An 18104-nucleotide genomic window follows, 5' to 3' on the forward strand; every position below is an offset into this window, starting at 1 on the left:
CACTTGTATTATTAATGGTGCATACTAACTCAAAAAAAAAATTTTTTTAAATCCCTACAATCTGTGTTGTTTCCTTCTCCTTTAATCATAATCTGGTTTTGAGAAAGCACGCGTACCTGGTTGGATTCAGAGCTGGAAGCTGCTTCGCTTCCTCTCCTTGTAGACTAGCACATGAGGACTGACGGGGCCTGAGCTGTCCCCACGTCTACGATGACTCTTCTACCTTTAGGTTCAGATGCTGACTTAGAACAATTTTTGTCCCAAATTCTACACATGAAACACTTCTGGAATGAACACAGTTGACTCTCCTCACCTGGCATGTGAGGGTATTAACCAGGTGGGAGGGGCCAGCTGCCTTGAAAAAGAGGGGAGTCCAGTTGTACTCAGAAGCTCTGCCCTCACCTCATTTATAAGGTAAAATATGAAACTGAAAAAGGGTTCTGCTATTTTTCAAAATCTGAAAACCACTGATCCAGACTAGATGATTTGGAAGATGATTCCTTCCAAATGTTAAACTGAAATTTGATTTTTAAATTCCCTTATACAATGAACACTTGGAAAGTGCCTTACTCCAAGGCAAGACTGTTTGAGGCACAAAAATGACCACAGTGAACAAGATGGTGACACAGACTCACCTTCAAGGGAGCTGCTGGTGTTTGTTAAGAGACTGAATAGTGATGGAAAAATATGTCCACAGGCAGTGTCACCAAAAAAAAAATTATTTCATGCTTCCTCAAGTATTAACATGAAATGGCAACAACCCAGCCACTCAGCTGGCATACATTTCTTGAACCATGGACATCAGTCCAAGTGTCCCTTCTCTTCCCCATGACAGAGGACACAGGCAGAATGATAAAAACAAAACTCATTGTAAGTTGAAAAATCAAACTGGATTTTATTAAAATATACATAAATTACCCTCATTTTTCTTTATTTCATCAATATTGGGAAGCTAAGTGAAAAGTAATTATCCTGGTATAAAGAAATTAAGGCCAAAATGGAGTCAAAAAACTGTCTTCCAGCCCAGACCTGCCACCTCCCAGTCAGGGAAGGCATTCAGTGTCGAATTGTGTCGTGTCATCAGCTAGAGAATGCGACTGGAATATGTTGTCTGGCATCAACTGGTGCTCTAGAATCTTGTGCTCTGAGTTTGTCATCAGTAGCAAACGCTGTATTAACCACACAGCAGCTACACACAGTGAGAAGGAATGAATACTGAACTCACAGGATACTTTTAAGGAAGACGTGAAAATTCAGAAGCTCGCTGCTTAAAAAATGCATTGCTGTTACTTTTTTATTCTCCAATTAGAATATGTACACAAAAATGTGTATCATGTCACTTTCAAAAACTCCCATGTTCCATGAGAACTATGTAAACAATGTAAAATGTTCTGCTACATAACAAAAGAAGAAAGTCAGCATTCCTTGTAGTATTAGGAAAATATTTAGACAGCTTGAATTTACAATAAAACAAAGTGCAATACTATACAGCAGTCTTTTCATGAAGTTGTTTATAGCCTAGAAGCGGTACATCCATACTTTCAAACGCTTTGGTATAAGTGATATTAACACAAACCAAAAAACAAAAACTTCTACTCTGGTTCTCACATTAAATGGAACTTCAGCAATGAGGCAACGGCACTGCTACCTCAGATGACAAAATGAAAAGCTGTCATTTGCTGCCTCTCCAGTGAAGGTGGACATGTCAGGAGAGCTTTTCACAGGACTTCTGGAAAGTAAGAAGCACTTCACTCCTTCCACAAGTAAGCCCTTGATGGTGGCACGAAGGCTTCATAAAACCTCAGCTCCAGCTTGGAAAATGAGAACCCTGGCTACTTCCTCTTCACAGGCAGAAATGACCCTGCATCAAGGCAGCTCAGAACTACCATTCACATTTAAAGTATTACATAAGTTCCTTAAAATCATGTTACTGTATTTTCTCAAAAAGAATAAAAAGAATATACTGCATTAATAAAAAGAAAAATGTCAGCCCACTGACAATAGTTTTTAAGAAACAGAAATAACCGTTTGCATGCTACAAGCATTTCTTCATTGATATCACACTTAACCCTGACAACCATATACTAAACAGATTCGAGAAATTTTTCTTTGCATCATTTTTATACTGCATTCTTATCTACATGGTCCAAATATGGTATGGTTTTTTTCATTGTCTTTCTGTTCTACGCATTTTCTTTTAAATGAAACCCTCCATCTGAGAAATAAATCTGAGCAATGACTGATGAATCGTTTTCTGTCCTCCATCACAGGAGCAAACGGGGAAGGTCCTCTGAACATCCTCTCAGCAGTATAATTTATACTGGGACTTCTGTGAAAACAAAACAATCTTTTTAAAAAAGAAAAAAATATCCTCAGAAAACACTACAAACTTACAATAATAACCTAATCCTGCACTGTTGTTCCCTTTTGAATAAAGGAGCAGACAGTCATGTACTCAACTTTACGGAACAAAAGCTGCAAGTTGGCCCAAAGGACACAGCCTGCAAGCACACATCAGCAGGCATACCTTCTAAAGGGATGAAGGCACATCAGGGCACATTCAGCTAGACCAAGGAGCACAATCATCCTTCTAACAAAATAAGAATGCAAAGCAAAGGACAAACTTAAGTTATCACCTGTCAGGTTAACTTGAGGCTTTTTTTGGGGGGGGCAGGGGGGGGTGGAAGTACTGAGTTTTGAGCTCAGAGCTTCGTGCTTGCTTTTTAGAGAATAATTCTAAAAGGACTAAAAGGATAAAAGCATGAAAGTAGGAAAACAGATCTATGCTGGAATGAACCAACTATAATATTTTAAACTAATTATTTTTATGGTATTGGTAGGGTTAAGCACTTAAATTCTAGCCTAAATTTTATAGGCAAGTATAAGAGGAAACACAACTATTACAGTGAACAAATCATGCATGAAATAAAAGGTCCTAACTAAATCGTTCCTACTAGGTGACATCAAAATCCAAGGATTACCACTTCTTGGGTTTTGTTTGCCTTGTGGGAGAGGGGAGCCAGGGGAACCTAAGTCACTTCAAAATCATAGATAATGCCAAGGCTGTGGTTTATTCAGAACTTATGCTGCCAGATATTAAAAAGTATAAAGCTACAATTATTAAAATGACATAGGACATATCATTGTCTTATGTTCCATGAAACAAAAGGTGCCCAGGTAAGGATGTCTCAAGGAGACAAGGAAAGTGGGGACACTGACAACTATAGCCTGGATGAGGATTATAAGGGAAAAACATTCCATGCAAAAGAGTAAACTTGCACACCTCTTCCTTGACAATGGGAAGAGGGTATAACAATTCCCTGCTAACTGAATGGTACCCCAGTCCATGTCTCTTGCTAGCTTTGTGGTCTGAAATCACATCACCAGCAACATGGTCAAGAACATCTCAAGCAGAAAAAAGAGCTTCAGCAGACCCAGGTGGGCAGTGCCCCCAAGTGGCTGGCAGAAGACAATGCATGCCCTCTCAGAACTTTTATCCCACCAACTGTATGTCAAGATATGCTCCAGCTGGAGGTGTGGCTCAAGTGAATAACCCATTTCCAGCAAGCATAAGGCCCTGAGTTCAAGCTACAATACCACAAAAAAAAAAAAAAACAAAAGACACACTCCAAATTTAAAGATGTTGAAATGAGCTGGGTGCCAGTGACTTGTGCCTGTAATCCTAGCCAGAGATCAGGAGGATCAAGGTTCAAAGCCAACCCGGCAAATAGTTCCACGAGACCCTATCACGAAAAAATCCACCACAAAAAAGGGCTGGTGGAGTGGCTGAAAGTGTAGGCCCTGAGTTCAAACACAAGTACTGCAAAAAAAAAAAAAAAAAAAAAAGATGATGCTAAAATGTGGAAAATATGTGATATGAAGTCTGATAGATAGGCAAGTAAGGTGACAGAAGTGATCAGAAAGCCCAGAAAACAAATGCTAGGCACATGATAAAAACATGGAACCAACGACAAAAGAGTACCTTATTCAATGCATGTATAGTACAGGTAAAAATGATTATTTAGCAAAAAGTTAAATCCCTCAAGTCCATATTCTTCTAAATTATAAAGTAAAATGAAAAAAAAAATCATCTAGCACTAAAGAATAAAAATCTAAAAAATAATCTTAAAAGACGGACCTATAACCAGGTACTGGTGGCTATTTGTAATCTTAGCTATTTGGGAGGCTGAGATCAGAAGGATCAAGGTTCAAGGCCAGCCCAGGCAAATAGTTCATAAAACCCACATCTCCAAAATAACTAGAGCAAAATGGACTGGAAGTGTGACTCCAGTCACTCCAGCACAGCGCCTGCTTTGCAAGCATGAAGCCCTGAGTTCAAACCCAGTCCCACCCATTAAAAAAAAAAAAAAAAAGACCGAGCTATATATTTTTAAAACATGCTTCCACTCCACTTCCAACCTCCCAAAAATATTTCAAACATAAGCAAAAACAAAAGGCAAACCTCAAACTGGAAAAAATATTCGCAATAAAAAAGATTAACAGCCTTAAAAGTCATAATTGTAAACCAGTAACAAACAAAAAGTACCCTACCTCACACCTCCAGAAAAATGTACAAAATCAAGAACAGACAACTGACAAAAGAACTATAAGTAGGCTGTTAAGCACACCAGAAATGCTCAACTTCGCTAGTATTTTTTTTTTTTTTTTTTTTGGTGGTACTGGGGTTTGAACTCAGGGTCTTACACTTGCTAGACAGGCGCTCTACTACTTAGCCACTCCACCAACTCAACTTTGCTAGTAATGGAAGTGTACAAAAAATGATGATATAGCAATTCCTGACTATCCAATTGGCAAAACTTTCCAAATTAGTAATACCCATGTTTTGGCAAGGGTACAGAGAAGTAGATACAGAAACTGAGTGACCTTTCTGGAATGCAATTTAGCCGAAAATACAAATCAAAGACCTTTAAGAGTATGCAATATTCTTAGAACCAACAATTCTACTTCTAGGAATTTATCCTAAGCAATCAGCCAGAGATATGCAGAAAGTATGTAAACTACATGTCAGAATTATGTGTAATAATACAATTTGGAAAATCACCTAGACCTCCAACAAGGGATAAATTAAATACTTTAATACATAACAGGACTATAAAATGGGATGCAGTAACTATTAAACTATGATGTGTCATAGAAGCATTGCTATACTAACTTTACTGCTACTTTGCAAACAAATAAATAATAGCAACCTGCTCCCATCCCAGATAATTTCCTCCCTTCCTTAGTCACTGCTCTCTGGTGATTATATGGCACACTTCAATTCTTTGTTTACTGTCTGTCATCCCTAGAGGAAGTAAGACCTTTGACAAGGGCAGAGACTGGTCCACTGCTATTAATTCAGTGCCTAGAATTAGTAAAGCACTCAAGAAATACCGGATGGATGGATGGATGGATGGATGGAGGGATGGAGGGATGGAGGGAGGGAGGGATGAAGGGATGGAGGGATGGATGGATGGATGGACGGACGGACGGATAGATAGATGGACAGATGGAGGGAGGATAGATGGATGGACGGATGGAGGGAGGGATAGATGGAGGGAGGGATGGAGGAAGGGATGGATGGATGGAGAGAGGGATGGAGGGATGGAGGGATGGATGGATGGAGAGAGGGATGGAGGGATGGAGGGATGGGTGGATGGAGAGATGGAGGGATAGAGGGATGGAGGGATGGATGGATGGATGGACAGACGGACGGATGAATGGATGGATGGATGGAGGGAGGGATAGATGGATGGAGAGAGGGATGGAGGGATGGGTGGATGGAGGGAGGGATGGAGGGATGGAGGGATGGATGGACGGACGGATGAATGGATGGGTGGATGGAGGGAGGGATGGAGGGATGGAAGGATGGGTGGATGGAGAGAGGGATGGAGGGATGGAGGGATGGGTGGATGGAGAGATGGAGGGATAGAGGGATGGAGGGATGGATGGACGGACGGATGAATGGATGGGTGGATGGAGGGAGGGATGGAAGGATGGGTGGATGGAGAGAGGGATGGAGGGATGGAGGGATGGGTGGATGGAGAGATGGAGGGATAGAGGGATGGAGGGCTGGATGGATGGACGATGAATGGATGGGTGGATGGAGGGAGGGATGGAGGGATGGAGGGATGGATGGATGGAGAGAGGGATGGAGGGATGGGTGGATGGAGAGATGGAGGGATAGAGGGATGGATGGGTGGATGGAGGGATGGAGGGATGGAGAGAGGGATGGAGGGATGGGTGGATGGAGAGATGGAGGGATAGAGGTCCACTGTTGACCTTACTCTCAGATGATAATCTTCCCACACACTTCAGAAAGTTCAAGCAACCAAACAGTGCCTCCTCTTCTGACCATCAGCCTGCATCTGCACCCACACCATTGCCTGCTACAGGGCAGGGAGATGCTCCCCTACTCCCTTGCTGAGGCTCTCTGCTCTCCACCATACCCTGGAGATTCAGGAGACTCAGATTTCCCCTACAATCATTCCCTTTCAGTCTTGTATTATCAATTTCTCCCTCAATACTGGATCGTTCCCTTTGGCAAACAAGCACCTTAATATCACCGCCCCTATTCCATACTTCTGTTACACTTCCCAGCAAAGCTCATTCCTCACTGACCACCTAAGGAGACCATTAGGAGAACCTAATGCCATGACATTAAAACAGTTCTGGTCAAGGTCACCAATGATGCCCTGTGTCTCCCTGAAGCCAATGGCCAATTTTTGGTCCTCCTGTTACCTGACCTCAGCAGCAGCTGACAGGCTGAATACTCACCCCCTGTAGCAATCTTCCCTAGGCTTTCCTGACGGCTCAAGTCCTGGGATTTTCTTTCACCTCACTGGCTCCTCCTTCTCCTCCTACACACTCCTACGTGACCTCACCTGGGGTTCCAAAAGGCAAGTACAGGTTTTCTCCTGAGCTTCAAACCAACATATTCCCCATCCTTCCACCCCCAAAACACCTGCTCTCTCAACAGGCCTTGCTTGTGGTACCATAACCCACCCAGCTGCTAACATCAAAACAGTAGGAGTCATCCTCAACTCTTCATTCTCTCACACCCACAGTGAATTCACCAGTCATGACCAGTTCTTCCTCCAAAACAGATCTGAAGTCAATCACCTTTCCCCAGCCCCACTACTGTGGTCTAAGTCATCACTGGACTCTTAACTACCTTCCCTGTCTCCTGCCTGCCCCATTAATAACCTAACCTCCATCCAGCAATGGTGCAAGCTTTCTAAAGTAAAAACCAAACCATATCACTCCTGAAGTCTCAATGTCTTCATAGTAACAGAGCAAGGTTACTCACAATCAGACCCCACTACCTCTCTGACACACCTCACTCCCTTCTCCTTTCATTTATGACCCTCCAACTATTAGCTGTCCCTCAACCATGACATGTCTGTTCCTCTCTCATGACCTCTATAGCTGCTCTTCCTCCTGATTGAGTTCTTCCCCCACACTCTCCCATGCCCACGTTCCTACCAAAATGTTTTCAAACTCGGCTACATCTTCCCTAGAAACAACCCCCCAGTCACCTTCTGTCACTTCCTGGCTTATCTTCCCTATTGAACCTATCAATATTTGAAATTTAGTTATGTCCTAGAATAGGATATAACTGCTGCTTCCTTCCTCTTCAGAGGAAGCAAATTCCTTCAAGGTAAGGATGCAGTCTGGGTGGCCACAGCACAAAAGCTGGTGCCTGGAACATAGTAAGTACTCAATAAATACTTGTTGACTATTTTATAATTGAAAATCTGGACTGTGATAGCTTTTGACATTTGTTATTTTTTGACATTTTTGACATTTGTTATTATGATAACAAACAGTGAGACCTGATAAAATGGTATTCAGTATGACTGTGAAACCATTTTTAGATCAAACTGTTCTGCTAAGATTTTGTAATATGCCGCATTAGAAAATTATATGTTCATTAGCAAGAACTGCCTCAATAGATGGGGTACAGCTATACGATGGGTCACAGAGTCATTAAGGAGAATGACAAAGGCGCACACATGATAATATGGAATGCCAGGCAAGCACTCTGGCTAAAAATACTCAAGTTTCAAACAATATGCTGAATTAGATCTTTTAGCTTTAAATTACATGGACATTTACTTGCACATGCACAGAAAAATTTCTCTAAGGGAACCCCAATGAAAGTAGTTACCGCTCTAAAATGAGAAGGCGGAGGCTGAACATTTCAGAATCTTCACCTACTGTTTACTATCAGAAAACCAAAATGTGCTATGAATTACTTATGATTTCGGCAATTTAATTGCTCAGCACTTTGTAGTTCACTCTTCCAAAGGCTTCAAAACTGCTTACTTTTTAGAACATATTATCTATTTTTTTTAAGTAATGCATAACCTAGAGAGGAAAAACAGGTGTCGAGTGTCTTAGGAGGCCAGTCAGGAACACAGAGCAGGGATGACTTACAGGGTGGCTCACTCAGCACAGACTGAGCCCTCTTTCCTACTCCCCTATTAGACTGGGCATGGCTCAAGTGGTAGAGCACCTGCCTGGCAAGCATGAGGTCCTGAGTTCAAAACCTAGTACTGAAGAAAAAAAAAAAGAAAACATCAGTTTTACAATCTTCATACAGACTGAGGGCATGGGACAAAGTCTGTCTTTGCTTCCCAAGTGCTGGGATTACAGGTGTATACCACCACATCCGACATACTTCTGTTTTTCTAATTAAAAGAGATAGATATGATGGATTCTGCCCTTTCCCCCAATTCATAGCATAGACATGATGTCTGGAACTAGGGGACCTCTTGTAACAATGAGGTAGCAAGAGCCAACACTGAGGCAGAAAGATGCTAGCACTCTGGGAGTCTGGTGATGTCATTCAGAGGAACCCTTCCTGTTACAGAACAAAAACAAACCTCTATTTGTTTTAAGGTATTGTGAAGTGGGTTCAGGGACCCACAACCATAGGAATTCCTAGCTGATATTCCTGGGAATCTATTTTTAAAAGAAACTAAAAATTTAAAAAAAAAAACAAAACACTCAAATTCTATGCAGATTTGGAAAGAAGTATTTTGGTTTTTGGTTTTGGATTTTTTGAGGCAGGGTCTCACCATCCCACCCCGTTTTGGAAAGATTTTAACAAGTCAGGAATGTATACTTCAAACCAGTTCCCTTCCTGTTTCTCTCCTAAATTTAAACAATTAAAAAAAAAAGTTCAGAGGAAAGAAAAGAGCAGAGAAAACCATAGTCAATGTCACCTCCATACAAAAGATATTCAGAACTTGTACACATAATAAGGATAAACTCACAGAGTAAACAAAGCCTGATCAATGCTGGGGCTGCTCTGGACTGATGTTCATTGTTCGATAAATTTCTTTAAGCAACAAGAGGGCAGTATCTTCAGATTCCCTATCAAAAAGAAAAGCATGTTAGTTAGGAGATAACTGGTAGAGATTACACTCTATGCACAAGGGAAGTAAGTGCAGCCTTTGCTGTTATAGTCATTCTATCTGTGAAGAGCAGGAGATGCACAGCCTTCCTTAAGAACCATACGGAACAACAGCCCCAGAACAGTCACGCCGTAATTCTCCTTGGTGTGGGGACGTATGGAAGAATGGCTGTTCAACGTCCCTGCCACTCCCACAGTGAAAGGCACCCCACAAAAATAGCACACCAGTACCAGTGGTCGCTAGGCACTAGTGGCTCAGGCCTGTAATCTAGCTTCTTGGGATGCAAACGTCAGGAGGATCACGGTTCAAAGCCAGCCCAGGCAAATAGCTACTGAGACCCTATCTCAAAAAAAAAAAAACAACACAAAACAGGGCTGGCGAAGTGGCTCAAGTGGTAGAGCAACTGCCTAAAAAGCACACGTCCCTGAGTTCCAACCCCAGTACTGTCAAAAAACACCAATGATCTTTGGTCAAAGACAGATTACATACTGCCATCCTGTGGATAACTTAAATTCTATGCAGATTTAGAAAGATTATAACAACTCAGAAATGTAAAAAACAATCTCCTTCCTTAGTAGCTCTATTCTGGAGGGGAAAAAAACCTTCAACTAAACTAAATGGGAAAATGTTCTGATTACGTACGATACGTAAGAATGGGGAAGGAGTAAAAGAGTCTCAGAAATCGAAACCGCTGTCAATGCGGGCAGAGGGCAGAGTACTTACCAGTAGCACAAGTGACTCTGAAGAGCGAAAAGATACTCATTAAAACTCTCTATTGGCTTTTCTTGAAGCACGTAATCAATGCGGCGGCCTCCGTTTAACATTCCAACCTTTCCTAAGAAGTCCTCATCCTTGGAAAAATCTGGACTTTCAACAGTCTTTTCTGCTAGAATTTAAACCATTTCAATATCAAAGTCAATCACTTAATCATTATCCTTTGACTTTAGCTGACTTTCTGGGTTCAATGAGAATATTGCTTGACACACGTAGCAACTGGGGAGCTACCAGGCTCACTCCCCATTCTTCCAAAGAACAGGGGAAAAGGAGCTGGCTCCCTGAGAGAGAGGAGAGAAAGCCAACAGCTGACAGAAGTTGTGAAGATAAGGGGTGAGAAAGCATTGCAGAAAGAAAGGATATAGAATTAGAATCTGAAAGTCAAAAACATCACAGCACAATGACCTGACATTGCATAGGGAATCTATAGGACACAGTTAAACAGTATCAGGATAACTTCTAGAAGTGAGTCTTTAAGTGTCTGAATACAAACTTAGCTCTCAACTCTGAACTCCTCTTGGGCCTTAAGAATCTCAACAAAATTTAAAAACTACCAAGTAAAAAGTTCAGTAACTATCAGGTTAAAACCTAGTTAGCAAAAAGTGACATGAATTTTGAGGTAATGCATTTGACAGTATAGTTTATCAGAACAGACTTTCCTTCATAAGAAAACATTATACAATTTCACAAAAAAAAAAGGATTAGAAAAGCATCATTACATAATTGATAAGTCCTATTCAGAATTGTCATTATGAACCCCCCATATAATGAATATATCCTAATAAAAAAATTCGTAATAAAAAAATTTACAAGTATTATGTTCATAAATATCATTTGTACTGAAAAATGCCTTAAATGTCAGAAGGTGAATTTACCTTCAACTACTTGCTTTTCTTCTTCCTCTTTGATTTGATTGGCAACTTTCTCCAATTCTTCTTGCAACTGAGTTGAAGAGGTATGAGCGCGGGCAAACTCATTCAGCGTCTGCCAAGCACTTTTCAGAGAGCTAATAAAACCCTGCTTCAAATCTGATCCCATGCGAGAGAGACTTTCTTTCAACTCTAAAGAGATTAAGATAACATGCCAAGTCAATTAGGCACTGAGTCAAATTCTGCATAATAGAAATGAAAAGTTAACACTCTTCTTGGACAGGTTAGGATCGCTTCTTCCTTCCTTAGGTATCAAATATATAATATACTGGAGGCAAGAACCCTCAATATAATAAAATGTCATGGGGAGCCTTTTTCTGTCACTTAACAACTAAACTTAATCCAGGCTAAATCTGTAAATTTCCCCTCTCCAGAAAATGGAATTCAAGTACCATAAGCATATTTATATGCTTTTTTTACTGAAATTTTAAGGGGTCCACAAGACTTAAAAAAAAAATTACTGTTTTTCTAATCTGCAACAGTGAGATGGTTTTGAGAATTTAAGATTCTGAGATGACCACAATTTAAACCTCTAATTTAGAAATGACGAAATCCCTTTCCTTTCACTACTTCTATGCTTATCTAATAATCATATTTAAATTCAAGGTCTGTAAGTTATCAAATTTCTCATTTTTAACTTACAAAGAGTTAAGTATTTTTTAAAAGCATGCTAGTATCAAACAAACAAAAGACATACTTTTAAGTAGAGCCTGATCACTTTTCTTTCTCTTCTCCCACTCCCATCCCTTCCACCCAGCTTTTTAAACTTAGGGATAAGTAACATACACCATTAGCAGGCAAAAGAGAATCTAAGCCCCACTTGGAATTTCAATCCATTATGGTTAATGAATTTTCTAACAGAATTTGGGGAAGGGGAGTATGTGTGTGCTGGGGATGGGAACCACAGCCTCCTGAAAGCTAAGTGCACATTCTACCGCCAAGCTACATCCCCACTTCTACTTAATACACTTCTTAAATAAGAAAAGTTTGTCTAGCTAGCAAGAAAATAATAGCTCACATGACTTAGACAACATCAAATTTATTTCCTAACTGATTTAATTTGAATGTTACTCTTCTTCCCAGTTTAAAAAAATTACAACGAAACCATAAAAATCTAATTATAAATCTTATCACCTTATTACCAACTTCCCCTTTCCTTTTATCTCAACAATTACAACACCATTAAAGAGGAATTCATTCAACTTCTTTATAGCTCTTCCAAATTCTCAGTAACAAAGCTCTGAACACAGCAAGACTTAAGTAATATTCTGCCAGAAAGTTAAAATTTTTCTAATTCACTACAGATTATGATTATGACAGGAGGGAAATGAGGTTTTTTTGTTTTTTGGTTTTTAATTGTTGGGCTGGGTGAGGGTATACTGTGGCATTTGTAAAAGCTCTTACAATATATCAGATATAATATATTTGAATTCACTCCCTCCACCATTCTCCTTTTTTCCTCACTCCCCCAATTCCTGGAATACTTCAAGGAAATGAGTTTTTATATCTGCTTCTTACCTAAATGAAGCCGTTTTCTGCCTTTGTGATGAGGAATGAGAACCGCTTTTAGGTCCAAATCTCGAACAATCATAGGTTCTAATCTATACGCCACAGGATCAAGCTGTAAAGAGAGAAACTTGAAATTTATGGAAACTTGTTTTCCTTTGAGTTATATGCCTTAATTAGGTAAGAAAATGGCTAACTGGCAAACCAGAGATGTATGACTTTTTTTTTAAATCTTTATTCAAATACTAAAAATTGTAAGTTTTTTTCAAGCTTGTACTGCAAGCAAAGCAGTACAATTTTTTCTTTGAATAAAGGCTTTTCCGTAGAAAAGTTTTTTGAAAAGATTCAGATCATATCTCTTAGGACAGAGAGCTGAATCTTGCAAAGTCAAGATTAACATTCATTCCCAAGATGTAAGAATCTGAGAATCTACTAGAATAAAGGGGACAGATTCTTCATCTTTTTCAAAACAGAAAGCAAAGTCAAGTCACTCACTGGGTGGTAAATATTGAAGAATCCTTTACAAGTAGGAAGCCTGTAGTTCTCATCTATCCTATCCACTCCTCGAATAGTGAGAAACATACCAATTGGCGATCCCAAGGCAAAGAAAATTTCTGGTTCAAAGTCTAATGAGCTGTAAGTAACAGAAACCTAGGAAGAATCAGATAGCAACAGAAGATCATTCCACTGTCACATACATAAAATTCTTTGGAATTTTCAAGTGTTCCCAGAACTGTACTTACTTCTAAGCAGGGGCATCTGTTGCTAGCTTAAAAGAACTGAAGAATTTAATTTATCCATAGTCTAGTGGCTCAATGGTAGAGTATTTGCCTAGCATGCTGAAGACCCGGGGTTCAACTTCCAACACCACAAAACCCCAGAATCTTCAGTCTATTACATCCTCTGAGTATGCCTTTACTTACTGTCTAATATAGTAAATATTTATTATAGTCATAAATGTGTTAAAAACTGCAGCATCTGGAGCCATCCTGCTTGGGTTTGAATCTACTGCTCACTCACTGTGTGACCTTGGGCAACTTTCTTAACTTTTCTTGCCTCTGCTTCAGCTTCTTCATCTATAAAATGGGGATTATAACAATACCAACATCAGTGTATTAGAAAAAAAATCAATAATCAAAGCCACATAGAGTGCTCATAGCACAGAGGGTGGCTTATCCTAAACATCCCAATAGTGTTACTTCTGCTATAACTTCCATCCCCTCTAGTTAAGGCAAGTTTCCTTCTGTAAGAAAAATGATTTGTCCCCAGAGTTTGTTTTGGGAAGTTTGCATGTAGTCTCTCAAGAGAAAGCACCAACATTTACATAACAGCACTCTAAGTTTGCTCTTTCATGTTTTCCTCAGTGGCAGGAAAGTGTTTCATTTTAGTATCTGGAGAAGAGCAATGAATGGTGTAACCCAAGGCATGACAAAGGCCAAAGAGAGACGGTGAGGAATGACTTACCACGCCTACTTCTGAGATGAAGCCTGTGAAGCCCAGACAGGTGACATTACTTAGCCAAGAGCACAGTCAGTGAGTGGCAGAATGAGGATTTTGATGCACAACATCCAATTCCAAGTCCAATGTTCCTTCTACCTGTCTACTAGGCTGCCCTAGTCTAGAATGTGAATGTGAAGCCTTTGGCCCAGCCACCCTACTTCTCCCACTGAACTGAAAGAAATAATAAAGAACAGATACACAAATTTGGTTTTAAAATGTTTATCACTGGATTGCTTAAGAGTGAAAAACTGGGAATTGCCTACAGGGTCAATGTTATGGGTTAAATAGTGTCCCCTTTAAAAAGGTATGTTGAAGTCCTAAGCCCCATTACTCAGAACATGACTTTATCTGAAAATAGAACCTTCAAAAAGGTAACCAAGTTAAAATGAGGTTATTATGGTAGGCCCTAATCCAATATGACTAGTGTTATTATAAAAAGGGGAATTTGGACACAAAGTCAAACATGCAGAGAGAATGTGAGAGGCAGGGAGAGGATGGCACAAAATGGAGGATCGCAGTGATACATCTGCAAATCTGCAACTGCTAAAGATGACAGAAAAAAAACAGAAGCTCGGAAAAGAAGAGGAAGGACTTGTCTGCAGGTTTCAGAGAGAGCATGGTGATGCTGACACTATGATCTCAGATAATAAACCATTGTTCAAAGCCCCCCCAGTATGTGGCACTTTGTAATAGGAACCTTCAGTCTAATATATCCAGTAATAAAGAAATGACAGACACATCATCATCCCTCCAAACAGTGAAACACAGCAGTCATTAAAAACGAAGTTAGGGGCTAGAGGTGTGGCTCAAGTGGTAGAGCACCTACCTACCCAGCAAGAATGAAACCCTGGGATCAAACCCCAGTACCACCAAAAAAATAAATAAATAAAGTTACAAGACTGGGGCCATGGCTCAAGTGGTAAGAGTGGCAGAGTGCCTGCCTAGCAAGTATGAGGTCCTGAGTTCAAACCCAATACTACCACCACCAAAAACAAAGATGGTGCAGAGGAATGTTTGCTTATATGGGAATATATTCATAATATGCTGCTTGAAAACAGAGTGTTTTTATAAAATACCACAGTATTTTCTCATTTTTGATAAGACATGTATGTAAATACATGTTCAAACAAAGTCTGAAAGACCTTACTCAAATAGTAGTAGGTAGCTGTAGCTGATGAGATTATGAGGAATTTTTTGATCTATTTTATTAATCTCCTTTTGCTCATCTGTTTTTCACGGCTTTCTAGAAATCAAAAGATGCACACTGCGGCTATTGTTTGGACGGCCCAATGCAAGAGGTCCTGCCTGCCCACCTTGGTCCACCGACCTGAGAACTGACATGTAACCTGACTGGGTCAATCGACCTGTGCCCCAATGCACTCAGAATGGACTCAAACCAGGTCAAGTAAAATGCACCTTGAAATTTTCCTACCTGGACCTAGTGGGGTAGATTCCTTTTCCTCTGTGGTCCTTCACACTGCAAGGAGATGACTAGTTTCACAGAGGAAGCCCCTTCCAGATAAGAGGCATGCTGAGGGTCCTAGGGGCTCAGAGCCCCTCTAACACACACAGCCTTCACAGGAGAGGAGACATCTGCCCTTTATTTGCTAGAGTCTGCTCAAGTTTGTTCATGTTTTTAATAAACACATCTTTTAAATGCCAGTTTTAGGATGAAAGGGCTTAAAAACATGAGGTCAGACTAAATATCGAGCTCCATGCCGTGCTTCCTTGAGCTCTCTGATGCTGAGGGACCCTGCAGGCACAACTGTGATACTCTGAAAGCAACTCTGTCTAACATTCCTAAACACTTCTAAGCCACTGAAATATAATATGTTGAAGTATTTTATTAAATGCAGCATTATCAACTACTTGTTCAATTTTATAGGAATTTTCTCCCACAGCAAGAATTATTCACATTACCTGAGTGAATCAAACTTCTCACATCAAAATATATATAAATTCTGAACACAATTTTCTAACTGTAGTCATTTCTGTTGTCAGTGGTTAATACTATAAAAGTATGAGAGGTTGAAAAACTAAAATAGAATTACAGCCGGGAACCAGTGGCTGATGCCTGTAATCCCAGCTACTCAGGAGGCAGAGATCAGGAAGACTGAGGTTCAAGGCCAGCCCTGGCAAATAGTTAACAAGACCATATCTCAAAAAAAAAAAAGATCACAAAAAAGGGCTGGTGAAGTGGCCCAAGGTGTAGGCCCTGAGTTCAAACCCAGTACCACAAAAAAAAAAAAAAAAAAGAAAAGAAAGATGCATGCTTCCAACATAAACCACAGAGCCCTAGTCAATACATAACTTACCTGCCCTGTGCCAACTTCAAAAGACTCGTAGTCAACATGCACGGAGGACACATAAGCACCAACTGGATGTTTCCGCTTTGCCTCATTAGACTCTGAGGGGAGAGAAGCCACCTCTTTAGCTTTCTGAACACTCTCTTCTTGTCCTTTTGTCAAAGCGGCCATCACTGCCTTCTTTTCTGATGCCGCCTTTTTCTGCTCCTGAAAAACACCACAATTTTGTAACACAATCTTGAGGAAAAATTCAGCCCTTGGCTATCACTACAAAGTATGCTACCTCAATATTAAGGAATGATTAGTTATTTAGGCATAATAACAGCATTGGAATTAGTAGGAAAATGTCCTTTTTAAAGACGAATACTAAACATTTTGGGAAGAAAGGCCATGATGTCCATAACTGACTTTTCAATTCTTACAAAAAAAAAATTATGAAAGAAAAAATACAGCAAAACAGTTATAATTAAATCTAAGTATAGGCTATTTTATATCTCAAAAATATTTTAAGGCACATACAAAATAGTATATAACACTGATTCTACTTCTCTGAATTTCTAGGACAGGCAAGCTATTCTATAATGACAGGAATCAGAACTTTCGTTAGAGCTAGGGAGAAATTGGTTGGTAAGAAGCATGAAGGAGCTGGGCACTGGTAGCTCATGCCTATAATCCTAGCTACTCAAGAGGCAGAGATCAGGAGGACAGCAATTTGAAGCCAACCCAAGCAAACAGTTCTCGAGACCCTATCTCCAAAACACCCTTCACAAGAAAGGACTAGTGAAGTGGCTCAAGGTGTAGGCCCTGAGTTCAAACCCCAGCACTGCAGAACAAAAAAAGAAGAAGCATGAAAGAGCTATTGTGGGATGAAAATATACTGTTTCCTGTTTTAGGTGGTGACTGCACAGGTGCATACAACTGTCACAGCTTACTGCCTAGAACACTTAAGATCTATATACTTTCATAAATAAACAAACAAACAAAAGCATGGGAGCAATGATATATACTTCATTATAGCCAATGAGACAAAAGCCATCCCCAGTGGTCTACAATTGCCCCTGAATTCCACACTCCTCACACTGGACTTTTACTCTGTGGCTTTCAAGTACCTCTGCTCCCTAGGCTGTGAAGGAGTATGAGCTTGTCTCAGTTGAAACAGGTAAACAAACAGTTGGACAAACTGTTCTTATCTACTGATTAATTGCAAATAGTAAGAAACCAGGACAGGAATCCAACTAGTTAACACAAAAGACCAATATAGCAAAAAGAAAACTCTCAGTCAGGCAGAACTAAACTGATTCCACTGTCAGTGTTTAGGATGGCTTGGTTATCTCTGCCCTTTGGAGGTAGCACAGGTTTAGACCTAAAACCCATTTTCAGGGTTCTTCAGATTAATTTGCTTTCTCCTTCAACATTACCTTCTCTTACAGCCACAGCATCACATTCTAAAGTGCTAAGAGAGCTAGCTCTCTTGCAAAGAGAGATCATAAACTATCTACTGACAAGAGTCATTCTGTTCCCCTAAGGTCATTTGCAGTAATTTTAAAATGAAGTGAACCAACATATACATACTTGATTAACAATATTCCCCACACAAAAAGTATACCTTTTCAAGTGAAAATCACTAAGACAGTCTGCAAAGAAAAAAACAGCACAAGGGCCACAAA

General features: G+C 40.1%; 1 protein-coding gene across 5 annotated transcripts in view; it reads right to left on the reverse strand.

Annotated features, from left to right (window-relative positions):
- Positions 1-868: 868 nt before the first annotated feature.
- The window catches only part of Sec23ip (SEC23 interacting protein), a 43562-nt gene continuing 26326 nt past the window's right edge, over positions 869-18104 (reverse strand). The window contains exons 13-21 of one of the 5 annotated variants that reach the window (XR_012449605.1): positions 16447-16644; positions 13127-13282; positions 12644-12746; positions 11072-11257; positions 10146-10308; positions 9282-9381; positions 8440-8558; positions 6778-6884; positions 869-2329 (exon numbers count right to left, since the gene is read on the reverse strand). Coding sequence is in view for 3 of the 5 variants with exons in the window: in XM_020169854.2 (XP_020025443.2) it covers positions 9300-9381; positions 10146-10308; positions 11072-11257; positions 12644-12746; positions 13127-13282; positions 16447-16644 (888 nt within the window). In the remaining 2 variants the exon portion in view is untranslated. The remainder of the gene's footprint in view (positions 2330-6777; positions 6885-8439; positions 8559-9281; positions 9382-10145; positions 10309-11071; positions 11258-12643; positions 12747-13126; positions 13283-16446; positions 16645-18104) is intronic. The other 4 variants (XR_012449606.1, XM_074078197.1, XM_020169854.2 and 1 more) reach the window with 4 other exon arrangements.

The sequence above is a fragment of the Castor canadensis genome, chromosome 7 (assembly GCF_047511655.1).
Source record: "Castor canadensis chromosome 7, mCasCan1.hap1v2, whole genome shotgun sequence".
Taxonomy (NCBI): domain Eukaryota; kingdom Metazoa; phylum Chordata; class Mammalia; order Rodentia; family Castoridae; genus Castor; species Castor canadensis.